Source organism: Protomyctophum parallelum, assembly GCF_964188405.1.
Source record: "Protomyctophum parallelum genome assembly, chromosome: 4".
NCBI lineage: Eukaryota > Metazoa > Chordata > Actinopteri > Myctophiformes > Myctophidae > Protomyctophum > Protomyctophum parallelum.
In genome coordinates, this window is record NC_139700.1 from 42,158,063 (window position 1) to 42,186,031 (window position 27,969).

At 43.7% G+C, this 27,969-nt stretch overlaps 2 protein-coding genes across 3 annotated transcripts; both read right to left on the reverse strand.

Annotated features, from left to right (window-relative positions):
* Positions 1-482: 482 nt before the first annotated feature.
* LOC310857823 (bromodomain-containing protein 1-like) lies at positions 483-16,341 on the reverse strand. The gene is made up of 12 exons (XM_083763750.1): positions 16,051-16,341; positions 13,182-14,615; positions 12,309-12,471; positions 12,007-12,162; positions 11,285-11,413; positions 10,696-11,008; positions 9,699-10,025; positions 8,124-8,678; positions 6,476-6,599; positions 5,564-5,694; positions 2,367-2,536; positions 483-630 (listed from the first exon to the last, which is right to left on the reverse strand). Exons 2-12 carry the CDS (start codon positions 14,591-14,593, stop codon positions 616-618), a joined length of 3,495 nt encoding a protein of 1,164 aa, XP_083619876.1. The 5' UTR covers positions 14,594-14,615; positions 16,051-16,341; the 3' UTR covers positions 483-615.
* Positions 16,342-16,827: 486 nt separating this feature from the next.
* Positions 16,828-27,108, reverse strand: ftsj1 (FtsJ RNA 2'-O-methyltransferase 1). Of its 2 annotated transcripts, none has more exons than XM_083763755.1 (11): positions 27,016-27,108; positions 25,866-26,021; positions 25,046-25,115; positions 24,733-24,862; positions 24,367-24,445; positions 21,243-21,295; positions 21,093-21,146; positions 20,544-20,646; positions 19,366-19,449; positions 19,136-19,239; positions 16,828-18,342 (listed from the first exon to the last, which is right to left on the reverse strand). In XM_083763755.1, the coding sequence occupies exons 2-11, from the start codon at positions 25,984-25,986 to the stop codon at positions 18,136-18,138; spliced, it is 1,005 nt and encodes a 334-aa protein (XP_083619881.1). In that variant the 5' UTR covers positions 25,987-26,021; positions 27,016-27,108; the 3' UTR covers positions 16,828-18,135. The 2 variants fall into 2 exon arrangements, with proteins under 2 accessions (XP_083619881.1, XP_083619882.1); XM_083763756.1 differs by having other exon boundaries at positions 27,007-27,070.
* Between the last annotated feature and the right edge of the window lie 861 nt (positions 27,109-27,969).

Below are 27,969 nucleotides of genomic sequence, written 5' to 3' on the forward strand. Positions count from 1 at the left end.
AAAAGCTAATGTGGCTACCGTCTTTTTATAAGTCATCAGTTAATGTTGTAACCACGAGGTAGCGGCAATTTACTAATGAGCCGCTAACATCCCGGTTTTGAGCCAACACCTCAATCTGAGAAAGGATTCAGAGAAAAAGGCGTTTGAAGATTGCGGTCATAATGGTAGTGGATGAGGGGGAATCATTTAATTGACGGACGGACCACTTCCAGTTTATCTCCTAGCAACGGAGACGCTGACAGACGGTAGCATAGAGCGATCTCTTTCTGAATGAATAGAAATCAATAAATGACAAGATTCTCGTCATTGGCACAACCCTAGTTGTGAGCTTTGTAAAGGTCGGCTATTCACCGGCACACGACAAGTACGAGTCAGACTTTTAATAGGAAGGCCTTTTCCTCAGAGGTTTAAGATGGAGATGATGATGATGAAGATATCAGTCCAGCATCTTGGGTTCCGCTGCCAGGCTATAGTCCCTGGGCCTGGTTCTGGGTCCGGTGGCTCATGGCTCGGTTGAAAGCCATCCGCACGGCTTTGCGAACAGAAGCGGAGCGGCCCTCCGTCAACTTGATTCTGTCTATAGTCTTGTGGAGGCCAAAAGGAACCACCTTGGATCTAGGAAGCCATTGCCTGAGGGGGAAAAAACAGAGATGGTTATAATTCACCCGTTGTCAAGTCCTGCCCATGGTTGTGCCCCTCTTCGCACCCATTGGTTGTCGTTTCGTGGTTGGACAAAAATCCTCTCTCTCCATCCACTACCATTGAAATAAGGTGTTTTTCAGTTGCTTCGTATTGATATTCTGTGCACATTCAATTCTTATTTTAAACTTGGCGTCAGTAAAAAGGAACATCACAGGTGCAGCATGGTGACTGGGTTTGTTTTTAGTAGTTTCCAAAAATGATGTTTTAGCAAATTCAACATAAACCAGGCTGAATCAGGGCGCAACAAGGCAGAAAGATCCTGCTGGTTAGTCAGTCAGGGACCAATTAGACAAATGGTCAATTAGCATGAAATTAACTCACTCAAGTTACATTGAGTCATTGTTTCCAATAGAGGGAGCTCTTGGATCAACCATATGCAACTCACTCTGAAGAACCACATGAGGAGGCCATGTGCCAGTAAGACTCTGCCTCCTTTTAGCGGTGTCAAAGTGAAATGTGAATTTCACCATGAGAGACCATCCAATCTTAACACTTTTTTTGGCCGGGGAATTCTTAACAAATAATGGTGCTAGAGTGCCAGCAGATGAGGCAGATTTTACTCTGAAAAGCCCCACCTTCCTTTACCCCACAAAACCGGGAGGCATAATCTTCCGTTCCTCACGCTGTCACCTAAAGTCTAAAGTCTCTCTAGAGAGTCTAGAAGCATTTATATTCCAAACGAGATGCTTCCTGAAGTCAGAAATGAAGACAGAACATTGCCCTTTTGGTCAAAACCAGGGAGAGCGCCGTAGATTTAGAGTCATGGGCCATTCTAATCGGGCTGTAAACAAGGAATTGAACGGCAGTGCACACGCGCAAACCACAAGGAGGTCGCTGAAGAAGGAAAGGGAAAAAACAAAAACAATAAAATATATATTTTTTAAATAAATAAAATAATAAGACCTAAAGACACTTGTACACATCCAAGGCACTCCGTGGTTTTGATTTGTGTATACACGTCTTTAGCCCTTTAAAAAGGCTATAACTATGGATTACCGGTACATGGATGGATTTTTCAAGAGTTTTTTCACGTGACACACAGTGAACGGCTCTCTCATTACCATCAAATATACCTTCAAATAGGGGCCGTGCGGCCTGAAAACCGCGGCGCTCTGGCAGGCAAGTAGTTAAATATTCCTGGCTGGGATTGAGTTAACAAATTCAGGACAGGAACTATATTTTAGCTATTGAAAAATAGCAGATCTACAAGCTCATAGTGCGGCACTCTTTGGAAAATCGTAAAAATATGTCATTAGATCTTTGAATATAAATTATTTCACAGCGAATGTTTTTAACTTCCGAGTGGTCCCTGGAACATCGTATTTTCAGATGGGGGTCCATGGCCAAATACAGATACCAACTGAAATAAAGACAAACTGATCTCAAAATGTTTAATGAAGAAGTTAAACTGAAATTGGTCCAGAGGTGCGAACATTAATGTGTTAGGCACATTTTAAAACATTTAAGTGTAATCTTGGAATGGTATTGCTTTTGTACTTGTAGGTAGATCATATTTATATAGAAAGGCCTAACCAGGGACTGGGGTTGCAAATTGGCCTTGTTTACCAACAATGCAATGTTTCATGTTGTTACAACTTGATACGTTGTTTTTTTGTTTTACTTCTTGCTTTTCTTGAATTTGTAGTCTAGCCTAAGATATTTACCAGCTGCGCTTGTTGTCGAAGAAGTGGACGAGGAAGAGCTTCTCGTCGGACCTGTACTGCATCTGCTCTCCTGCCCTGAGAACGTCCGGAGGAGGCAGAGGGGGCAGGACTCCGTTGTGTTGACGACGACGTGCCACTGTCCTCTTCTGTGATGTTTTGGGATCCGTGATCTGTGTTTAAGCAACAAGAACATGGGCCTGAGCGACAGCACGGCAGGCACACAACCAGCAAGGAGACGCAACAGATGGGGAGTTTTTCCAGATGGCTGCAGTAGCCACAAAAGCTCTCACCAGTGGAGACAGAAGAAACTTTAACAGGCGATCATACATACATAACTCATGCACACGCATGCAGCAATGAGCCCCCGCGGAAAGCCACTAAAGCCATCTCTGGACAGCTCACACACAGACACAGTCACACACACACACACACACACACGCACGCACAAGCCGATTCTTTTTGCTAGCTAACAACCTGGCATGGGTGTTGTTTGGCACAAAACACGAGCTACACCACTTAACGATGAGAGGAAATGCATCATGGGTGTGAATGAGACAGACAAAAGAGAGATGGCCAGCAGCGTCTCAGGACTGAGGACACATGCGCACACTTCTCACTCACCAAGGCGGGGTAGGAGGGATATCCACTACATTTTGCCCAAACTAGTTTAAGAGGTTCCAGAGCAAATGTTGCTGAGGCGCTAGTGGGCTTCCATATATTTCCGTTGCCAACTTCTACGGGAAGCAGGAATAATGACAAGCAAGTTATGGGGGTGGGGGTTCAACTGCAAACAGACACATGGTTGGCCCCATCATGTGCACCACCTTACCCCTTATGCCTAAACGTTTTAGGCATTTCTTACAATTTTGATAAGCATTTTAAAATCGAGAAAATAGCTGATCTACATCGCAAACATTGTGAGAAATCTGCAAGAAATGCCTAAAATTGTAGGCATGAGCGGTAAGGCGGTGCAAAAGATAGGACCAAAGAGTATAACGAGACTAAACAACCACAAAGCCATGCATACAGGATAGGGGAAATATAACAACACCACTCACACAACAACACACATAGATTAGATGGTCACATATTAGAAAAATATGCCATTTGGATTAAGTCTTGTGAATTAAAGGGATATTTCACTTTTGGGGATCATTTTAACATCTACTCAAGCTTTTGTGTGCACATATATATTATTTTGTTGCTTGATTCAGTATTTCGTTTTATTTTGATAATAAGGGGCATATCCTTGTATTTGTAATTCATTTTTAATAAAAATAACGAAAGAAAAGACACGATTGAAATAGCACGCCTGCTCATGCATTTAGGACTATATCAGTCACTAGAACGCAGGATGTTTGTTTTAAGTGGAGCTTAAGGTTAGAATGGATTTGTAAAGTATGGCATGGTGTCTCTTAACATGAACTTCAAATATTGAATCAAGCTAATTAATAAAAAAAGACTGAATAAAACAAATACATAATGAAATAAAATACATTATGTTCAGCATGCTGGCATAACTGGCTTTTATTCTGTGACAGATTTAATAAAGTGAAATAGCCATTCAAAGAAGCAAAGTGAGTACATTAGCTCTGCTGTTAGTAACAGAGTGAAAGGTGAACTAACTGATGGACTGTGAAAAGTGCTCGTCTTGACTGGACGATGACGTAACAGCATTTTAAGGCAAAGCAACTGGGGCAAAACGGGTGTCAGAAAAGGGCCCAGAACTTGGTTGTTCACGTTGTCACGCACCAAAAGAAACATCCCATATCGTATGTCCGGTGAAAAACCCATATGTCTAAAACTGTAACTTTTCGTGATTCAAAAGCAGCAAATCTACAAGCTCGAATCTGGATCTTCTACTTCCGATGCTTTTGTGTGACACTGTAGTATGATATCCATGGCATTCATTTACGGGAAAAAAACAAGTAAAAATATGGAGATGAGGGGGTTTCTGCCCGAGAGCAACGATATCCAAGCTTAGCGATGGGTTTTGAGCATGTAGGTCTATTGTAGGCATGCCACGGTATGAGATTTACAGAGTAGGGAGTCGGTATTATAAAAAGATATATATATATAAAAATAAAGATTTGACTGTACCCTGTACTGATTACATTTCTGCCAATAAAGTATTCAATCAATGAATCCATAGCTATCCCCCACTGTATTACACTGTACTATGGCTCCCCCTAATGAACGTGTACCATGTACTACCGTACTGTGTAGTGTATACTAGTGTGCATGCTCACAACTCTATTGCAGAATGGGTACATTGCCAATGAAAGCACAACTCAATACAAACGTTTGGGATGCTTGGACTGAACCAACATGACAGCCAATGGAAATAAATATGGAATACACAACTGGATCTGGGTGTCTTTCTACTGCAGATGTGTGGTGAAAATAAATGTTTTGCCTTAGTCTGCCAGTGGCTTTTCCTGTCGCGGTATTACCGAAATTCCATAAACCGCGGCATGCCTAGTCTATTGTACAAGCGTGATAATGGAACGCAGTTAAATATAAAGTGATTGATTGCCCCAGATTTTTTTTTGTTCTAAACTGAATATAAAAAGCAACAGCCTGTATGAATGAGGGTCAACTATATGATTTTTTTCAGCTATTTTTTTTATCATGTATGCATTTATCCATCCACCCTTAGTGCATAATTTCTAATTCAACAAAAACGTATAAACGTAAACTTTGAGTGAAATAGTTTTGTGACAATGTATTCTCTCTCTCTTTAAACGTAAGAAATGTTTTATCAAATACGTAGATTACGCACAATACGCACCTATACCTAGTCATTCGGATTTGGTGTAGAGGGGGGGAAAAGGAGCAGACCAAACTACCGCCTAGTTAACGTGGCAGGTTTTACATGCCGACCAGAGAGGGAGATGAAAGACAGAAAAAACTAAGGCCATGCTTGTAGGTATATTAAGCATTTGTAGATATCATTCTTTGTCCATTCTAAATAGTAAGGTTGAATTGTATGCAAACTTAAAACCAGCCTCACCAAAACAAATACACGTGTGAGAATAGAGGCACAGAGAATATTGGCCATTTGGATATTATCAAGCATTCATGCAGAGTAAAGCATTTGTTAATGGTGTTAACAGGAAATTACTCAATGAATAACTTTGCCTCTTGGATTTAAAAAGGTTTGGGTCTGAATTCAACCAATGTTAATAATGGCTCACCTGATGCGATCTTGGCTGCTTTGGTGGGCTCCCCGTTCTCAATACAGGTGACCAGAGTGCTCTTATCGTCCACAGTGCTACGGCGCGTCACAGCCGGCCTCCCCTTGCCACTTTTAGGCATGACAACAGTGCTGGAGGATATGGAGGGGCACAGACGGGACAATCAGCTGATAAGCCACAGAGCCAAAACTACTAGTAACTGGTGTACTGACCATGGTATTACTGTGCTTGGCCTGACCTGAACCCCACAGAGAATCTAGGTTGTATTGTCAAGGTGTGAGACATGAGACTGAACAATACAAATTCATTTACGGCTGTTATTAACGCAAACCTGGGCTTCCATAACACATCAACAGTGCCACAGACTGATCACCTCCATGCCACGCCCCATTGATGAAATAATTTCTTCAAAAGTAGCTCAGACCAAGAATTAACTGCATACATTAATATACTTTTCAGATGGTCGACATTTCTCGTTTAAAAAAAATCATTCTAATTCATCGATAGGATTTTTAGATTTTCATGAGCTGTACGCCATAAGAGATTAAAACAAAAAAAGGTTTTAAATACTTCACTTTATGCACAATTAATATACCGGTATATAGAATATATAAAGTTTCACTTTATTAATTTTATTACAGAAGAAAATTTACTTTTACAAAATATTCTAATTCAGTGAGATGGAGCTGTAGCTATTGAAAAATAGCAGATATACAAGCTTGTAGATCTGCTATTTTTCAAAAATCGTGAAAATGTGGGGCAAATCTTTGAATATATATTCTTTCAGAGCAAACGTTTTGAACTCAAATCTTTTTTTTAAATAGTTCACAATATAAAATCAGCGTGAAAATGATTGTGACAATTATTATGCAAAAGTAATTTTCGATCCTCTCAACTAATTGTGACACATACCTTGTGCTACTCTGCACGCTCCCGCAAGAGGAGATGCTGGACTCGGAAGCGCAGCGTCGCCGCGGTTCTAGTGGCCTGCCAGGAGCAGACCTGCTGTCCTTAACCACGAAACCGTTCGCTATTCCTGGACAAAATTAAATATAAATAAATTAAAAAGAAAAAATCACAAAAAACTTTATGAGACACTCACCTAAAAGTTCCCTTCCATCAGAGCTAAACTATGAGATCAACTATTGCACAGGGATCTGGTAACGGATCCAACCGTGAGGAACCGTTTTTAATCACACTGTCAAGAGCTGATATGTGGACTTCACGTCTGGTATTTAATTACAATACCAGTGACCATGACAATACCAGTGACCAAGACTTTTTCAATTTTAAGGACCACCATAACTAAAATTCACAAATGCACAGTGTTGGGAAAAGTTTTTTTTTTTCATGAACTAGTTCAGTTCACACATTTAATAATTTAATCAATAATTATCATCCAAATTTTGCATGGTTTCATGATTTTTATTATAGTTATTTTTCGTTTTTTTAATTTTTTATTATTGCCACAGCATATAGGAATAAAGTCTGCTATGAACTCCAACCTTTGGGATTACTAAAGTGACAACTTTTACAATATCTATTCTCCATTACCATTATCCATTATAATAGCTCTTTTGCAATGTGAAATTCCAGCAAATTCGTAATGCTTTTCCTTGTCTTTTATGAGCACACTTGTGAAAGCTGCCTGCTTTTATTGTGAAGGCAAAGGTTTCTGAATGTTCTCATTTCTCACAGCCTAATCTCCGCGTGTTGAAAATAGTTGATCTACAAGCTCACAACACGTTGTGGATGCGACGAGTTGTGAGCTTATAGATCATCTATTTTCACGGAACACGTACGACAAAGAATAAATCAGGCATTACTGTGCTTCACTAGTCTGTGGGAGCCGGAGGGAGATGCATTTTGTTGGCCGTTCATGGCGATATGGATACAACACATACCTCCTCGACGCATAAATTGGAAGCTATTTTTCGTGGCACATTATGTTTAATCAAACAACAAGGAGTTGGGATGTTCTGTGTCTGCTCAGCACCTTGCCTCACCAGGCTTTCCACCTAGTGTCTGCTGCCTGTCTGTCTGCGTGCCGCGCGCTCCAGTGAAATTGTACGGCTGAGAATGATTAGTTAATTTGTGTCGGATAAGGACTTATTGGTGGGTTTTCCACTAGATATTAAGGCCTGTTTAGGGTGTGTTTTAGTGCCAGGAATTTCGCCTGGAAGGCTTTATGGAAACACTCACTCTTGAACGAAGTTGAACGTGAGAAAGTGACGTTCACACACGCCAGAAATGAACTCGTTCACACTGACATTCACCAGGCAGAAATACAGTGTGTTCAGTTCACGTTCACCCAAAATATGAACGCGTTCATGAACGATCATTCTTTGAACGCGTTCGGGTACAACACTGCAAATGGAAGGGTGCATTTTTTTTTTTTTTTTACACTCTCAAGAGGTATAGACCTGTAAGAATCCATTTGGAACGCCCTCAAGTAATGTTTTTTAACATAGTGGAATCGTTAGTGGGAACAATTAACTGGAATTGTGAAAATCGAAAACCACATAGTATGAATCAGGCTTGGGTTTAATGGACGACATACCTGTGTCAAGGCGTTTGATAGGAGACTCCTCCTCCTCCTCCTCCTCATGATCTCCGCTGTTGCTCCGTGTTCTCTTCCTGGGCAGGAGGAGGGTCTCCAGTCTGGGAATCACCACCGAGAGGAAGGTCTTGGCACCAAGGGACGTCGGGGAGCCCGGCAATGATGAGGTTTCAATCTTCTTGGGGGGTTTCTGCGGGCTGACACTCTTGGATTTGCGGAAGAGGATGTTGGTCCGTCTGTTGCGGGAGGCGGGGGGAGTGACTGGGGCTTCAGCGAGCACAGAGGTGGCCACGACGCCGAGGTCGTTGTTGTCGGAGGAAAGCAGCATTGAGTGTGGAGGAATATGCCCGTTGGGAGTGGTTTCCCGGGGAGCTGAGGTAGTAGCAGTCTTGGGCTCGCTGTCGCCGCTGACATCGGTCTTCTGATTCCTTTCCACTCGGGACTGAGCGGGCTTGAGTGCGGGTGGCGGTTCTTCCGAGTTGCTGACCGGTTCTTCCACATGTGGTGGTAAGTTCAATGGCTCTAGTTTAGGCGGAGGAGGCAATACTTTTTCTTCTGGGAAGATTTAAAAAAAAGACACACGGAAGATGAATTGGGTCGCTTTGTTTCCTGGCGTCATTACAGCAGCCAATAATTTACATTAAAACTGTTTCTTTCCCCAGCTAAATTAGTTAATATGGCATCACAATTATTTTAACCATCTTATACTTTGGATAATAAACAAGAAATGATCACATAGTGATTTTTGTCAGGTGAAAGAAGCGACGTCTCCGTTGTGTTCTCCCGCCCCCATATTAGTCCGATTATGATTTTAGTAACGTGTATGTTTGTGTGTCACAACCACGCGCCTCGCGGCCGTAGTTTGCGTTCGTCTCCGACGTTGTGCGTGTGGTTCAATGACTGGCTTTGCATTGGCTGCACTGCGCTGTTTCAGCCGCGTTTGGTTTGAAGTTATATCGAGTGACGTTCGAACATTGCAAACGTGTAAAATAATTGTACTATGCGCCGTTTAGTTCCCCTTCAACCTGTGAGTGTGATCATGCTTCTCTGCTGCGTTGCTCTGCACCGTCTGTCTGCAGCCTGCGTGGCCCAGAGGCCGATGGCTTTGCCATCCCATTGGCTAGAAGCAGCCAATCACGATCTTGTCGACTAGGTGGCGATCTTGTCGTCTACATTTCATGAGCGGTTTCACCTGACAAAAAATAGCAGATATACAAGCTCACAGCGCATCACTTTGTGCCATATGAGCTTGAAGATCTGGCATTTTGAATAAATTGTGCAAATCTTATATTTTATAAGCAATTCTTGGGGTACAGGCTTGTTCCGACACACCAAAGGTCCGACAGTCATTAGACCGACAGCTTAGCACAAACCCTAACCTATGTCGGGAACGACGGGTGATTTCCACATGTCGGACCTTCAGTGTGTCATATAAGTGTGCGCATACCATTTTTCTAAGGCAGATATCCTTGATATGAAAAGGTTTGAGAACCACATACATCACAAAGAGGTTTGTCAAATTCTGTTTCAGACTAACTTCCTCACGGAGCCTTAGCCAGGTGGCCAGGTCTTTACCTTCCTCTGGTGAGCAGTGAACAGTGGTGGTTGTTTCGGACAGTGGTTTTCCCTCTGGTTCTCTGCGTAAAAGGCAGGGTTCTGGTTCTGGGGGCTGGGTGGTGGTGGTCGCCGTCGCCACTGCTGCCGCCGCGAGGCGTTGCCTTCTCATCCTCAGGCTTATCTCGCTTCGCACTTCCGTGATGGTCTTTTTGAGCAGCTTGAGGCGCTTGTTGCGCGAGGGGCTGTGCCTCATGGCTGCGCTGAGGTCCAGCTTCTCCAGCAGCTCTCTCAGCTGCTCCTCCAGCGTCATGTGCTGCCGGTTGGCCGGGTTCAGCAGCTTGTCCACTGCAATTGACGGGACAGCGTTAGTATGGCTTGGCTAGTGCACAGACACGTACACATGTCATGTGATAAGCTAGTGTGATAATTGACCCCAATCGCTAAATACCACCCAAAGCGATTGTCCAATGCTAGTTTAGCAACAGTTGCTAAGCTGGCATATGGTTTGGCACTCTTCCCCTCACCTGTCATAGCCGTCAATGTTATTTTGCCCACACACACACAATAATTTGCAACATTAATAGCAAGTATAGGAATACCAGTATAACGCGATGGTGACTATGAACCAGCAACACATTGCACGTACCCAGAAAACTGTTGGAGGGTGAGTTTCACCTCTTTTCTCAAGCTGCAATCTTAACTCCTCTGTAGCCATGCCCGAGATAACAAGATTAATTAAATAATGCACAGGTAGCCAGGGACAAGATCCCGAGATTTGATGAATTAGCCTTAATCCAGAGTTTAAAAATATATATGAATCGCCTTAGTTTAGCTCCATTGCTAATCACCGCTAGCGTCCATGTAAGAAACAGCCAAAATCCCTGCGTGTACGCCGTCTTCATTGGCATTATGGCTCATAATGAGATGAAGTAGGCATGATCGAAACCTAATAAAACACATAACGTGGTTGCCGTCCATCCATTTACAGATCTATGATTCGATCTCATTAGCTTACCATCCTCCCAGGAGAAGGGTGGGGGGGCATCTGGCTTGGGGAGCTCGGGGAGGTGTAAGCCACTGGGGAAGTCAAAGCCGATGCGCTCCGCCTCTCGCCGGGCCTTTCGGATGATGGCCCCACCGTGGTCCTGCATCCGCAGCCCGTTCCTGTGGAAGAACGTGTCCTTGGCGTTGTACTTCATGCAGTTGAAGATGATGAGGTCGAAGTCGGCCTCAAACTCCTCCATGTTGCTGTAGGCGTGCTCGTCGATGCGCTTCCTCATGGTGGAGAAGTCCATGGGCTTCTTCACGTGGTCCAGATAGTCAGGAACCTGAGAGCCACAAGGCGACATAAATTTTGAAAACAAACAAAAAAAACGTGTAGGATAGGAATGCATAAGGACATTACAGGCTGATTCAGATGTTTTTTTTTTCTTTTTAACACACACACACACACACACACACACACACACACACACACGCTTTCGAGATTAGGCGTGCCAAGTATGACGCTAAACCAAATAATTGTGTAGTGCTTGCCACCTGGTAATATCTGAATAGGTACATGTGCAGTGGTGTGGCCTGTTTGTAAAACAGCAACCACTGACCTCTGTGATGCTGACAGGCTGAGTAAAGATTCTATAGGTGTCCTTCTCTTGCAGTTGGTTCAGAACCGCCCTGAGCAGAATGTTGAATGGAGTGAGCTGGACCTCTAATACTGATTGCTGGAGCTTCATCTGCAGGCCAAAAAGAAACAAACAGAAAAGATCAGTTGTGGCCTGGGCCGTGGCTCAGCGGTCCAGGCACCTTGGCCGGTAGTCCGAGTCTGGCAGTGTGCCGCGGGTTCGACTCCCGATCCCGACGGCCTGACTGTCCCTCTATAAAAAAATATAAGATAAAGGCGAAAGCCGCAAAAGAAAACGTATAAAAAAAAAAAAGATTTGTTGTTTCAAAGATAGTGTCTGGAACAACACCTCCTGAATGCTACGTATAGTCTGAAACTACACCTGCTAAATGCTAGAGTCTGGAACTACACAAAAATATCTTTCCATCATATTTCAAATTTCTGATAAGCAAGCTATATTATGCTTTGATTATTTTTATTTTTATTAGGACACATTTCCACAACTGTGAATACAACAGCAGCAGGGAGGAATATCCACTTTATCCTCCGGTCATTTTCAGATGATTTACGTTGCTCCAGAACGTATGGCGGAAGGATTTGACTGAACATTGTGGGAGTTGCGGTCTGGCATGGTGAGACTACAATAACAAGACTGGGATGATGATGATAATGATGACGACGACGACGACTACTGTGGAACATCACCTCTTCTCTTTTTAGCTTCTCCCTCTTCCTGATGAGCTCCAGCAGCAGGCGGGCACGCTCCAGGTCGTGGCGGAGACGATGCCACTCTTTCAGTTGCTCCTTCAGTGCTTGATTACTCTCCGCCCTGCATTCCTGCTGTGGAGGCTGAGGAGGAGCCTAAAAACAAAAAAACAAGCACATTTTGTGTTTGGCAGTGCGTTTGTGTCTAAAAAGCAAAACCCCTGTGGTGATGAGGTGTGCATAGTTGTGTGTGCGTTACTGTGCAATGTGGTGGAAGTGTTGGGTTTCATGACAGGACTAACCGGCTGCTGCTTTGTTTTCTGAGGCTGGGGGTTGCTGGCCTGGAGTCGTCTGATTAGTGGCACGTTGTTTCTCGACTGCCTCTTGAGCACCCAGTAGCTTAGGACGCGCTCCACGAACGGCCTCTTCCTGTAGACAGACACCTGATTGAGGATCGTGTCCAAACTGGGCAGGGAGAGAGAGAGAGAGAGATACAGAAACCAGTCAGAGAAGGTTGAAGAGAGCAAACGTGATATGCCATAGAGAGATAAAAGGTTAAAGACAAGAGAGGCAGAGTGAGATACTGATAAGAAATGTTCAGACTGGAGTCGATAAGTGGAGACTTAATTCACGTGGAATATGTAACAACCGAAATACCGGTATGTATGTATGGCCAAGGCCTGACGTGCAACTTGTGAAACAGTGTGAAAGGAGGCCCCCACACTATCGCTGTTTCCTAAACAATTACCACAATATGTGCAATGACGTTTTAGTAATATTGTTCGTGCTGTTAGTTCTACATACTGCCAACCACTGGTGAAGACATCACAGATTGAGGCTTAAAGCTTTGCTTCTATATGGAATATAACTATTCAGATTTAAGAGATGCTTTCTGACCATATTGCTACTGCTGGGTTTGACCACTTCAAATACTAATCTTAAAATAATAACTCTAAACAAAACAGCCCATCTACAAGCTCACAGAAGATGCATTGATAGCTTGTAGATAGGTTATTTTCTCTGCGCAACATGCTTCCATAGGACAAGACATGCTGATGGCTTCTAGGAATTCAAATGACTAAAGTTCTCAGTTGCCTCGACTGATTTCCATCTATAAATTCATAATGGTTACGCTTGCTCGATGTGCCCGTCACGAGCCTTGTCATCAGCCCTACCTTGAGGCCGTTATGCTGGGTCCAGAGCTGCTGGCAGGAGCTTCAGGTTCTGGTTCCGGCTCTTCCCGTTTACACCGCTTCTTCTGCCATCCTTTTAACCCGTTGCTACCCCTTTTCCCCCCTCGCTTGTGGCGAGCGGTCGGTTTCGAGTGGGTGTCCTCGTAGACGGTGAGGGGTCTCTTGTCGCAGCCTTCAGGCGTGTGGGCGCAGCAATACGCAGTCTTTTTTACTGTGAACGACGCGGAGCCCGACTCCGTCGCCTCTTTCACCGGCTCCATCTTCATATAGAGTCCGGCCTTTTGGGCACAGCTGACGTGGAAGGCTGTGTAACAGTTCTGTTTGTGGCACTGGATGCAGGCCCCCGTCCCTTTCTCCTTGCAGAGGCAACAGGTGAGCTTCCAGCGGGCGGGCGGGATGTTGCTCACGCCATCAATGGGCTCGATGAAGACAGTGTCGGAGAAGCCCACCTCGGGCACCCACAGGGCGCACGCCACGTGTCCCCAGCGGTCGTCGTCCGTCTTCTTCAGGGCGCCGCCCCGGTTCGGACAGAAGACGCAGTTGGCAGGTCGAGACGGGCACTGGAGGCAGTGTCGGCACAGCCACTGGCCCTCGGGGATGTAGGGCACGCCATAGCACTCCTGGTGCACGGCGATGTTGCACAAGTCGCAGAAGAGGATGACGTTGCTGTCGGCGCCGTCGCCGTCCATGCAGACGCAGCAGACGGCGTCCTCGTCCACCAGCGACTGCAGTTGGGCCTGGCCCTGTGTGACGAGGTGGGACTCCTTCTCGAAGCGGTCCATGAGGAACTCAAAGAGGTTGTAGGACACCTGGCTGGTGCCCTCGCTCTTCCTCTTCTCGTTGATCAGCTCCAGCCAGGCGAAGTCCTCCTCATCCATGTCGTACTCCACCTCCTCGTCCAGCTCATCCTCCGTCTTCTCCGTGTACTTGAAGTATGCCGCAGGCCTCCGAGGCACCCCCGGCAGGTTGTGCTCCACCGTGCGGAACTTGGGTTCCAACAGCTTGCTTCCCCCGCCGCCGCTTCCTTGGTGGTGGCCGGTGCCGCCGCTGGTGGTGCCGGTGGTGACGAGCGCGGCCGTCAGCGCCGCATTCTTCTTCTGCTGGCTGTTTTTGAGGCGCACGGAGCGCACCAGAACCTGTTGTGGCTTCTCGTTGTTCTCCTTGTTGCTGTTGCACTCCAGGATCTCCTGGGCGGTGGGGTCGTCGTCCTTGATGACGTCCAGCTTGTCGAAGATGCTGAGCCGGTGCACGCGGCCGTCCACCTCCAGCTCCACGATGCGCTGGGCCTGGGCGTAGGTCAGCGTCTCCCGGTTGGGCGAAGGCTTGATGGGCGAAGAGTCCCGCTTCGCCTTCGGCATGGCAACATGATTGTTATGTCGACCTTTTTTCTTCATCCTGAAGGCCTATAGTAGCACCCTGAAAGTGTGGGGAAGGAATCTGATTAACATTAGCATAGCAATAATATTTATATATATATATATATATATATATATATATATATATATATTTACTGATCATGTCTTTGAGCAACAACCATGATAAACTAAATTAACACCTTTGCATGCTATTTTTGTCTTAGCCAAGTTAAACAGTAACCGTGACTTGAGTATGTATACGGACAAGCTTTTAGCAAGACCAGCCTTGACTACTGGCCTGTGCCAACTGCCAAGCAACACAAATCTAAATGGATATGCTGCTGTTATCTGATGATTCATTACGTAAAGTTGCCTCACTAAACAGAAGCAAAAAGCAGACAATACTAGTAATTAAGACAAATTGTATATAAACAGTAAGATAGTTTAACACATACACTTATTTTCTCTCTCTCTCTCTATGTGTCTGTACTCTCGATCAGAGTTATGTATACATTTGTGTGATATTTATTTATTTTGTTTACTATTTTGGTGTCAACGAGTTGGCACAGGAAATATAATGTATTTAGTGTATTGTGTCTGAATAATCGCGTAAGGGATGGGCTGTGAAAGGCAGCCAGAAAGTTAAAACCATTCATTCATATACTAATTAATATGCCAAATAATGCGCAGTTGACGAGACAACGTAGGTGCAGCGTCAAATCAATTATACTTTAAATGGCAATAAATGTATCGGTTGTGGTGGCAACCACTTGCAGACAGCTGCCTGATACAGTACAGTAGTTGTTGGCAACAACTTGCAGACAGCTGATACAGTACAGTAGTAACATGACAGCCAGGGGGTCAAAACAAACCGTTACAGACAAACAGCCTAGCCCGCCCCGAGGAGGGGAACTCATGTTAATGTCGTTTCTAGCAGAAACAAGAATTTAAATGTATTTAGCAAAAGCCAATTAAGCCATCGAACTAAACGAGGGGGAAAAAGGTCTTGAGGTTATTATTTATGCTAAATAATTATGGTAAATATGAAATGGCCGTATTTCTGTAGTGGGGTCAGTAAAGCAGAATTAAAGGTCTGACTCTAGTCTGCGGCCTCTCTGCTCTCTCTCAGGAAGCTAACGCTTTAGAACTCCACCACCACCGGGCTTAAAAGGCACGCTAGCTAAGGGGACAAAGTCTCGCGTAGCCAAGCTACTGCTATTGAAAGTCAACAGGGCCCACTCTCTGTCCACGCGAGAGGACACTCCGTCCAACACACAAACCCGTGAGCTAAGCTAAAATAGCTTACCCGGCTAGCTAACCCCAGAGAGGAGGAAGGGAACTAATATGGCGATCAACAAAACAAGAATCTATGAGACTCCGTTGACAAAACGAGTGTTTTTCTCCGACAGCCGCGCCGCGTTCCGCCGCTCCGACGCCCCCGCCCCGCGACGGGGGGTCTGATAATAGCATGAGCAGTCAAAACAAAGCGCGCTTACCTTTATTTGTCCAATAAATCGACTTTGTAAGAAGAAAAAAAGCTTGCGAAGCAGCAATGGCGGCGACCGACGGACGTTGGCCCTGCAGAGCAGCAAATCCACATTCAAGTTGCGATCATCCAAAACGGGGCACGAAATTATTGTGGTTGTTAACGCCGATAAAGTCTAAATAATAGTCCGACGTCGATGATCCCGTCGGCATGGATGTTTTTGTGTTTGGTAACAGGGAGTAAATAGTAAACGGTGTTGAGATCAGCGGTAGGCAGTCCAGTCCACAGCCCCGACCTAGCTTCTCTTTTCACCCACCAACAACAATGCGGTTGTGCGGCTTCGTTTGCGTCGTGACGTCATTACGTCAAATCAGGAAGTGTCCCGCTAATTAATCATTAGTTTTCGCATTGTTTTAGGGGAAACGACATTAGGACAAAACATACTTTGCTATCTCTAAGGTGTATCTGCCTGGGATCATGGCAATTTCAAACTTTTAGAAAGAAAATTCCTGAATCCTGCTTGCAAGTTTAGTTATTTTTGCGTTTTCCAACTGAAACACAAAAACACACCAGGGGGCGCTGTTTCACCATGAATAATGTCCTCCAGGCTTAATTAAGAAGAGAAAGCATGTCATTAACATCTCTATTCAGTTTCTAATGTAATTTCAACATCCTATTCAACCACCACCACTGTGGCCGTCCAGTTTCCATCTTTACAATGATCATTCATGAGGTACCAACAGATCAGAAAAATAACTAGTGGATTTTTTTTCTCCCATTAGTTCATTTTATTGTATTTTTCCAGCTCCAACCCAGAACATATTTGAATAAATAAAACATTTGAACTTATGTTATTATGCATGCAAACTAACAGTGTAGAGAAGTGGTTCTCAACCTCTTAATTGATCATTGTTTTTTTTAATTTGGGGTTATCATTAAAATCATGGGTTTTGCCAATGGTGTAGACAATTGTGAATAAGGAGAAGCATATTAAATGGCTAAGCATCCCCCAGGCTTTGCCTGTCTTCGTCACACATTCCAAAATTATCACGAGGGAGATGTATTCCTAGCCAGCAGCATTCAAATAACCTGTAGTTTCACTGCCTGAAGCTCATAATAATGAACTCAGTCAACCAGTCCCCAAAAAACGATCCTCAAAACGAACAGTTTGCAGTTCCACCTGCCGTGACTGGCCCACTTCCATGACTGCACACGGGCCACTTGAGATCCTTGAATGTGCCCCAAGTGGCGACACGTACAAGCACAATGAGCTTCATAAACACAGGGCCATTTGACAAGCCAAGTGCTTAACTCATTAACCGACTGGAGTTGGGACTCGTTAGATGGGCGTATTTTCAGAGAGCATGATAGAATCAAACAAAATATATATTAATGTCATGTTATTCAAATCTTAGGTTTTTGCCAATTATTTTTGGGGCCCATTTGCAGCACATACCAGCTCTGACAGTGTGATAAACAGATTCTGGAAATGGATTCCAAATGTGACGGAACCGATTCCGTTCCTCAATGTCGGATCCGGTTCCGGCATGATCCCAAGTTCACAACCCTACACAGAAAATGGGTTTATATGAACACACTGGCAAGTTACTGCATTGGGGATCTTTTGTTTGACTTTGTTCTTCATCATACTATTCTACATAGTAGAAATGTGTTTGTTCTCTCGTGCAGGAGACTCAGGGTTCAAATCCAAAATATGATGCAAAAGTTACGGATTGCAGTTTTTTAAGAACAATGCTGTTTTACGGAAGGAAGGAAGACCTGACACACGGCACATTTGTGTTACAGAAGATAAAATTATATAAAAGGCAATCCATGTGTGACCATAAACCCTAATATGTGTGATCACAATTCTATGCTGCCATTGGAAAATGTCCTGATGCGATTCCAATCACAGTGTCATTGTCTGATGATTCGGCGATTCTCTCAATACATCTTTAGTTTTTTATCAATGCATTTAACCACCAGTCCTGTCCTGTCTACCCTATTTTGGGAATGTCGTAATGGGAGAAAATTCTCAAAAATAGTCAAAAATAGTTTGTTGTTGAGAACAAATCAGTCCAGACTTCAGGCTATGTCAGTCTGCCTGTGTGGGTTCAGTGTCTTCTATGCAGTCCTTTTGGCTGGAGAGCTGGACAGAAGACAGGGCCTCGTCCAGTGGGAGTGAAGGGCTGTCTTCTGTGGCCAGCAGGTTGTTCTTGCGTAGATGACAGGCTTGTTGATAAGGTGGTCGGATAGGTGGCTGTGTGGGGGGCATGTACCGGTACTCCTTACTGGCATCCAGCTAAGAAGGGAAAAATAGTCTCAATAAAGATCGATACTACCCATTTTTCTCCCCAATTTAGTTATTCCTACAGTAGTTGACTGTTGACAGGCACTTGTACAAAGGCCATGCCCACTTGCCTGAAAAGTTAATCAATTTAGTGTAAATCCTATCAATAACTGTCAAGTGGCGACAGTCACTTTGAAAACCTGAATGAAGCTCAATTGCTACTTGCATTATTTGTTCTTCATGAATAACCAATATTTAATTATTGATAAATATTCTTACATGTTAAAGGTTTTATGACATTCATTTTCATTTATTTTTTATTTTAGGTTTTATGACCTCAATTACACCCAAAAAACCTGAACTTTGAACATTCAGTGGATTTTCTGTGGTCTTAAGTTTTCTTTGGGGTTTGGAGCTACTTTTGAGCTACAATGAAAACAGGCAACACAGTGAAACAGTGACATCTGCTGGCAAATCCCATTGACATATATGGGATTTGCAGTAAGTGCAATTGAGATTAGAAAACCTAAAAAAAATAAGAACAATTCCAAAACCTTTTTTTAAATGTCACAATCCCTTTAAATAAACATTTAAAGGATGTCATTTTGTGTTTCTGTACATTTTGACTTTTAATCAGCTCTTAATATCAGCTATGGGTCTCTTTGATCACTACTAATCTGTTTCGTTATCAAACATGAAAACCCCATGTCGGTCGATCCCTACAAGACTGACTCGAGGGCTTTGCCTTCTATAATACTCCAAATAATAAAAAAAGGTATTTGTGTGTGTTTGTGCATATCCATACCTGAAGAGGATAGGTTCTGTCCGAGTCAAAAGCACTAAGATCACCACAGGCAAGGAACGGAACAATGATCCTGTTTGGTCCCTCCAGCTGGTTAAAATCGACATCTTTGAAAATACAGAGGAAAATCAACTATTACAACATATGAAAACCAATCATATTCTCCAGGGTGAGCACACGGACAGTTTCCAATGAATTGTGAATGAATTATTAACGTTACGGTTAATAATTACCATAGGAGTGATCCAGAAGTGGGTTGGACATGTTGGGGACATAGCCCTCGGGGGGAGAGTAGTTCTGACACACTACAAAGGCCTCTGCAGAAGGGACAGACAGACATAGAGGCAAACAAGTCAAATGGAATGTTGAACTAGAAAAAGTGCCCCTCGGGGCACAGGTCTCCACCAGGATAGGAGCGTTTTTGGAAAAATGTCTCCTCAGCCTAGTGGGAATATGCATGCACAGTCCGCAAACGGACGATGTGTTAATGATTTGCGGCATTTTGTACAAAACGTTGGAAGCCAATCAGGATGGAATATGACAAATCAAACTTGACTATAGAGATTGCGTGTACCAATTTGATTGAGATTTGGATACAATCTGAAGGAGTGATATCAAATAATTTGTTTTACATAAGTCGGCCTCCTGGTGGCGCTATAAAGAGCAGATGTGAAAAATGCAGGTCAAAGGTTTTCCCTTGGCCTCTAGGGGGTGTGCATACAAAGTTTTACACAGATCGGTGGAGTTATGGGTAAAATGGGCCACCAGGAAGCTAATGTGAACATTTTCAAGTGGCATTTCTTCCTCTGCCTAGGGAACGTGCATGCAAAATTTCCCTCAAATTGCGTTCATGACTTGAGGCATTTTGTGCCAAGGTTTGCGGACCAATCCTGCAAAATTTGGAAGGCAATCTTAGCCATTTGGTGAAAGAAAGGAGGAAGCCTACTGGTACAGTCAACCCCGGTCAACAAAGTACATTATAACGGCTTAACCAATACAGTTAACTTATATCTCAGGTACTTACCGCACCAGATAGATTACCGGTAGATAATAATAGATATACAGTGTAAACTGTAAATATCATATGTAGATAATTTGTTTGTATTCATTGATCTTTCTCTCTACCCCTTGCTCCCCCTTCTACTTCTTCCCTTTCTCTTACGATAATAACAAAAACGATGGAGTTTTACACAAAAACGAATGTCACCGTTTTGCACTTATAAACCTGTGATGTGACAATAACATTCATTCTGGTTCTAATTCTATTAGGATCATTGGGAAGTCACTGAACAGTGCCAGGGGGGCTGGCTCCAACACTAAGGCAAATGCACTGTTCTTTTTGTTTTGTTTCATGCAAGCATAGTTGATATTGCAATACAATCTGTCTCAGGCCCATCCAAGCCTGGCTCACCTATGCTGGAGTTCCTGCTGCTCCGCGGTTTGGCACACGTCACGTCGCTGAAGAAGATCTTCAGCTGTGAGTACAGAAGGGTCACGTCCTTGCCCCTGAAAATCTGCCCAAGGATGAGGATGAAAAGAAGTGTGTCCAACAACAAGAGGAACATAAAGTTATCTACAGCCAAAGAACATGTGTTCTCACGTAGAGAACCATACTTTTTTCTCGTCAGAAATTGTTGTTACAGCTGGAATACTACTGGGGTACACACTGGCCAACTGCAGTCAATCATGTAGCAGAGTATAACTGTACAACTAGCAGTCAACCTTCTCATATAACGGTGTTGTGTTTTTTCATCAATTAACACGCTACTTGATCATACTACAGCACCATACAAAAGTATCAAAACTAGATGATCTGCAAGCTAGAAATGCGGCACGACTTGACACAGTTCGAGATTGTAGATATGCTAATTTGGCTGTTTTTTTATTTGAATCTTGAAAAGTAACAGTTTTTGACATATGAGTTTTCCTCCCGAGACGATAGGCAGTATATTGGACATACCTTGGCGACAAATGTTCCTCCAGGCTTCAGGACATGTGTGGTGATGTTTAGAGCCTTAGAAAAGAAAAATGTTTAAACAAACTTTACAGCCTATTAGGGACTGTTAGCATTAGGTGAACGAAGCCATCTCAATCCACGAGCAGTACTCACAGCCAATAGAAGTTGAGCTTGGATGTACTCATCAACGTCATGGAGACCAGTCACTATGGAGACGGAACAGTAAATAATCAATATAGTGTGGTACGAGGCGTCAAAAAAACAGCTCCCGTAGGACTTTTGTGCTAAAATTGTTTTTTTTTGCAGATCTTGGTTCTAATATCTTGAGTCCAAACTATGAGAAAATGATGGGGTTCAAATATTCCCGACCCCCACCCCGTTTCTGGGGGGGGTCATCTATTTGTGACCTCCTAGAACAGTATGCCAGCCAGTTAATGTCCGATTTTCATAATATTAGATTAGTTTTGTATGTTTTAAAACAGTTGATTTCTTAAACTTTTAAAGTGGTCAGAATAATCTTTTTGGACTTTTGGTAGGGGTGTTTCCTCACCTGGGACCTCCCGGACTGACCCCTGGGCCTATCCCAGTTCTCATTACATGCCTTGCTCTGCTCCAGAATATTGTCAAATTAGATCATAAATGAAGCATAAAAGTATTTGTAGCTGGGCTCTGATATAAAAAAAATAGTAGTAGCCAATACCAGCTGATCTACAAGGTTGTAGTTTGAGCTTGTAGATCAGCTATTTTCAAAGTAAGGTGCCTCAGACCCAAGTGTAGCAAATATTTCTCACCATCAAGTATTTCTTTGCTCGTGATCTCCTTAAATATGCTCGACTGATGCCAGTCTATCTTTCCCAAATGAACGCTCTTGAACAGGATGACCCAGAAACATGGAACGCACTGAAGTCAGGTGAATTTGTGGTGGCAAAGTCAGAGATACCGTTCACTCATCTCTTCACAGATCAAGCCCTTGAGCAGGAAATCAAGAAGCTAAAGGGACATGGTGGGATGGTTGGACTCAGTAGAGATGAAGCAGCTCTGGACCGACTAGTCACTACCACACCTCATCTTTCTGGTCTAGTGAATCAGTACCTCAAGTAGCCTTGCCGAGCCATGAGGCCCATAGGGCAGGAGCCTATCTCCTGTTTCTGTAGCGTGAGGCAGCTTGATGTACAAGTACATACGTCGCAGGGACGTCGCAGGGACTTACCCCCAATCCAACCCTTGATGCTGAGTGTCAAGCAGGGAGGCACTGGGTCCCATTTTTAGAGTCTTTGGTATGACCCGGCCGGGGATCGAACCCCGACCTCCCAGTCTCAGGGCGGACACTGTAACCATAAGGCCACTGAGCTGGTAATCAGTACCTCAACAGCTTCCCAAAAGCTTCCAGGTCTTCAAGGAAAGAACATTATCAGCTCTCAGGAGAGATTGCATTGAGGTCAAGAGAAAATGCTCTCGACTTGAATGAGTTGCACTGTGGAGGCAATCTGTTCAAACACCATTGAAGAGTCTGGTTTCATCAGCGCTTGTGTCAGATGGGGCAAAAAATTACATTCTTCCTGGGCCTACACAAGCTTCCTGGGCCTGCACAATTTTTCTGGTGCTGACTGGGGAGGAAATTTAGTTGGAATCTCCAAGAAGACATGGGTCAATGCCTACTTGAGGCTTGATGATGATGATCATGCCATTAACTGCTTCAAGGACCTTGGAATGGGTTCCATTCCTCCTGAGCTTGTTAACTGCAAGCTTCCCTCACCATTGGAACATTTTGCATGCAGTGTTTACAGTCCAAAAGGTCCAACAACCTTGCTATTACTAGATGGGAACTATTTCGGTCAAAGAACTTGGAGGGTGAGATGCTACCTCCAACTCGTGCTGCACTGCTACCACATATCCTTTGTGCCAACTATGTCACAATGCGGGATAAGTCATTCATCATACCTGACAAATTGCCCCGAGCTTCCACCAATCGAACAAAATGGATGGAATTCAGATAGTGGAGTGTATGTTCCAGTCAGGTGTCTTGCCCTCCCTGCTCCAAAGGCAGTACTTGTGGTTGCAAAGCAGGTTGCAAGGGACGTGCAGCTGCACAAACAATAACCTGCCTTGCACTCTCTGCAAATGCTATGGTGTCAACACTATTAGGGAGGACATTCAAGATGATGATGACGAAGATGAATAGATCCTGCAAATAATGTATTGTAGGCATAATTGACCATGGGATCTTTAAGAAGATAGGGGTGTGTGTTAGTGTGAGTGCAGTGTGTGAAATAAATGGACACGTTCTGCGTGCCCAAAGTGAGAAGTTGCAATACCTTTATTCCTTGCAGTAACATCTGTCAACAATAATGGTAGAATATTAATAAACTATCAAACTACTTTACATAAACGCAAGATATTCTAATACTATTCGAAATACTTGCAAATCACATATATGGGTGCAAGAATAGGGCAAAACTAGTCCCGGCCCCCTGTGGAAGACCCCTGGTATTAACTACTACTCATTTTTGTAATCAGTGCCCAGCTACAAAAACTTTTAGTGTTTGTCTAATTTGACATTGTTCTGGAACAGGAGCAGAGCGAGGAATGTAATGAGTACTGAGATGAGTCCGGGGGGCCCCGGGTGAAGAAAGACCCCAACCAAAAGTCTGAAAAGATTATTCTGGCTACTTTCAAAGTGTAAGAAATCAACTCAGAATATTTAAAAACCTATAAGACAACCCTAATATTATGAAGATTGGACATTATTGTCTGGCGTACTATTATGGGAGGTCCCAAAATATAAAAAGCAAAGAAAATCACTTTTAGCAGAAAGATCCTACGGCAATACACCTCGTACCACACTAATAAGGAGAATGCTTTGATTAGACCATACATGGGCAAGGTTAATATCAGAATACTGATGCAGATACAGTTTTCAGCTGTTACAATTCCAAACATACAAACATGACCCGCTTTAATTACTTCAGTCTATAATAAAATAGTAGCTTTTAATGACTAGTATTAAAATGTTAGTGTCTTTTTTATGTCCAATGTATTTGCGACGCTATTTTTGCTACAACAGTATATGCAATGTGGTCCTCTAGAGTGAGTGTGGAATAGAATAGTGGCCCTCTCCATCTTCAAAGTTGCCCACCCCTGGATTAGACCATGTAACTTCATAGTCTAGGGGTCCTCAAATAGCAGATCTGCAGAAAATAGCAGATCTACAAGCTAGTGGACTGGATATATGTGGCTTGTCATAGAGGACACCCTCTATATTATTCTAGAAACTTACCATCTGGTGCTCCGTCACATACAACGAGATCTGCCGCCTGTCCCTCAAAATGTCTGATAATCTCTTGGGCCGTCGAGATCTGAAAGCAAAGGTGTGGATGAGTGACAGCTTTTGGCACAGTATGGCACATTGCAGTGCCATGTCCCTGCATATCAAAATGTTTGAGAATCACTGCTCCAACAGTAAATATCCGCTCTATGGGGGTGCTTGGTAATATATTTTTCAAATGGGGGTCTGTGGGGTAATACTGTATGTTTCAATGTGTCATCCTTGACATTAAACGATTTGATAACCACTGTTTTAGATTAAACTAAACAAAGGAAAAGTCTCGATCAAGGCTTTAATGCATGACGTGGTTCCATTTACCTTTGTGATGTCACCCTGGATCTGTGTCACCCCTGGGAGAGGAGCCATGGCCTGCAGGTCCACCGCCACGATCTTGACCTCCTCATGCTGGGCTTCCTGGGTCTTCTCATCTCCTTTTTCATCCTTTACTCTGGTTTAGATCATAGAACAAAATAAAACTTTAAACAATTAAACGACACAGCATAATTACATTACGGTGACCTAACGTCCTGAAATCCAGGATTGTTTTCACCACTTTTTTCTATTAAGAGCAAAATGTCATTTAGGTTAATCTATGTAATCTCTTCAAGAGAGTAGCTGAGGAGAAAAATACCTGAGTTTACGGCTTAGAACCTGACTCCAGCTGCCTGGGGCGGCACAGAGGTCCACTGCTCTCTTCACTCCTGAACCAGGGAGACAAACAATGATACACAGAATGTCACCGGGCTGCTAATGTACTGTAGACAATTATTTTGGAAAACAGCAGATTTTTTTTCCCTAGCACAAAGTTGTTTCAGATCGAGATGGAAGTCAATTTGTCAATTTGGGGGTAACCATAGTTATATATATATAATACTAGAGAGCAGACCGGGAGAGTCAGCCCTGCACCCCACTATTCATTTCAATGGAAGTTGCTTAGTGGCGTTTTGAAGTCCCGGAAGACTGACAAAGTAGATTCAGATTCCTTTATTTGCCAATTTGCTTTGGCATTTGCATGTGTGCATTCCAAGTATAAATATAAAGTGCAGAGTTATGGATCATAGTGCAAACATGTCATGATAGTGCCGGTGACACTCCCTAGGGGGGCGGGAAGCTAGAGTCATTTAGCAGCCTGGCGGCTGAGGGGAAAAAGTTCAGTCTGTTGAACTTTTGTAGCCAGCCGGCAGCCGCAACCTTCTCCCAGAGGGGAGCAGGGTGAGGAGGCCGTGGCCAGGGTCGGAGGGGTCGGCCATGATCTTTCTCGCTCTCCTCAGTGCCCTGGAGTCGTGCAGGGACTTGAGGGAGGGCAGGGGACGGCCCGCAGAGCGTATCACCCGCTGCAGCTTGGCAAGCTTTTGCTTGATGCGGTTTAATTGATGCGGTTGGTTGGATGACGGATAATAATGTGTGGATTAGGGTAATGAAAAAGCCCATATATACACAACTTTATGTACCTTTGAACAGGCCAAACTCCTCGTCTAGCTGCAGCAGCTTGAAGGCGCTCCGGGCCCTCCAGCCCTCTTCCTTGGCCAGACGGTAGTAGATGTCCCGCTTGTCTTTAGAGGAACGACCCATGTTTGTTCACCTGCTATGACGACAACGGTCCCTCCCTGGATATTTGAAGATGTTGTTAGTCAGAAATATCACGTTTTACAGTAAGACATTGCGGCTAAAAGGATAAGATAAAACTACTTGTTTCCATTGTGTACAATTAATCAACAAGAACGACATTTGACCATTCTCACCCTGGCAAAAACATAACAGATCTACAAAAGATACATGTTTGAGCTTTACATCTGCTATTTTTGAATATTGTTGCCATAATTAAGTTATATATTTTGGTACTTGGTTAAAACAAAAAGGTGTTTTGTTATAAAGTTAAAGTTCTATTAGCCCCAGTATGTTCCCTCAGCACTACGCTCATTCCCGAGTGCAATGCTCTGTCGGATGATAGTATGCCTCCCCTCATTCCCTACAGAATGAGCATATGGAGAGGGTAGCTCGCTCGTCAGAATCGGAAAAAAACTCTACGATACATACTAGTCTAAATCTTGGGCTAGGGAGAGGGCACATATGGGGCTAAAGTTCTATACTATATTATTCCGTAACGGGAGTCTCCTGACTTTAAATAAACAATTGCACTTTTATCATACGTATGTGTGAGAGCTCTCTACTATTATATAAGATGAGATGGGAATAATAGACCTACAACATCATCTTGTCGATGTTTGTAATATTATTTTAAGACTAGCAGTAAAGCCACAACATAAGGATGCCTCCCACAACAACATCCTTAGCCTCGGTACCCAGGCTTTTATTTTCGTTCGCGTATCGTGTATTTTGTCGATGAACATTTGCATATCCATGATACGAAAGTAAGTCAGACTCGATTAAATACATAGTATGAACAAGTAACAGTCGAACATGGTAAAATGGCCTTCAGAAAGCTGCGGTCTTCATTTGACCAAGCTAAACGCTACCGTCCTGGAATGACGGTCTAATGTAACGCCACTAGTACTCACTAACCAAATAAATCATCCTCAATATATGCTACTTATAAATAACAACCGTTATTTTTTCACTCAATCTACTCACAACACTTACTGCAGAAAAACAGACTCGTACTCTCGTTCAAATGTTGTTGTTCACGTGTTGTTGATAGTGTGTGCAAGGGCAGCGTCTAGTGAGCTAATCTAGTGAGCTAATTTAAGACTTCCGGTGGACGATCTCTTCAAAATAAGAGTACCCTCTAGAGTATTGAAAAAAAGTTTAATTTGCACATTAAAACTACAAATTAAGCATTTAAATGATGCTATATGATGCTATAAGACACACATTATGTTTCTGTGTAAGAATAAGTAATTAAATCCTTATAATAATAATAATAAAGTTATCTAAATGGATAAATGCTATTCACTGGAGTGCATGGACTTTATAAAGTGGACACTGGACAAAAGACGGCTCCGCAAGGCAACTATCTGGACATACCCACGCGTTCGGGGAGATGTCCTATACCACACCCCACTCTCCGCTAAGCGGGAGAGGTGTAAAATTCACAGTAGCAGACCTTCTACTGGGGTCAAGGCTGACAAAAAGTACCGTTTCCGGACCCAGAATGGACACTGGACAAAAGACGGCTCCGCGAGGCAACTATCTGGACATACCCACGCGTTCGGGGAGATGTCCTGTACCACACCCCACTCTCCGCTAAGCGGGAGAGGTGTAAAATTCACAGCAGCAGACCTTCTACTGTGGTCAACGCTGAAAAAAGTACCGTTTCCGGACCCAGAATGGACACTGGACAAAGAGGCCTCCGCGAGGCAACTATCTGGACATACCCACACGTTCGGGGAGATGTCCTCTACCACACCACACTCTCCGCTAAGCGGGAGAGGTGTAAAATTCACAGCAGCAGACCTTCTACTGGGGTCAATGCTGACAAAAAGTACCGTTTCCGGACCCAGAATGGACACTGGACAAAGAGGCCTCCGCGAGGCAACTATCTGGACATACCCACACGTTCGGGGAGATGTCCTCTACCACACCACACTCTCCGCT

What these genes read in the sequence shown, in the direction of transcription:
- LOC310857823 (XM_083763750.1), bottom strand. Translation starts at nt 14,593, where the DNA reads ATGAAGAAAAAAGGTCGACATAACAATCATGTTGCCATGCCGAAGGCG. An exon ending in TCACTGCTCACCAGAGGAAG is followed by an intron (nt 8,679 to 9,698) that starts GTAAAGACCTGG and finishes AAATCTTCCCAG; the next exon opens with AAGAAAAAGTATTGCCTCCT. An exon ending in AGCAGCCAAGATCGCATCAG is followed by an intron (nt 2,537 to 5,563) that starts GTGAGCCATTAT and finishes GCTTAAACACAG; the next exon opens with ATCACGGATCCCAAAACATC.
- ftsj1 (XM_083763755.1), bottom strand. Translation starts at nt 25,986, where the DNA reads ATGGGTCGTTCCTCTAAAGACAAGCGGGACATCTACTACCGTCTGGCC. An exon ending in AAGCTCAACTTCTATTGGCT is followed by an intron (nt 21,147 to 21,242) that starts GTGAGTACTGCT and finishes TTCTTTTCTAAG; the next exon opens with GCTCTAAACATCACCACACA. An exon ending in ACAGAACCTATCCTCTTCAG is followed by an intron (nt 18,343 to 19,135) that starts GTATGGATATGC and finishes TTCCCTTCTTAG; the next exon opens with CTGGATGCCAGTAAGGAGTA.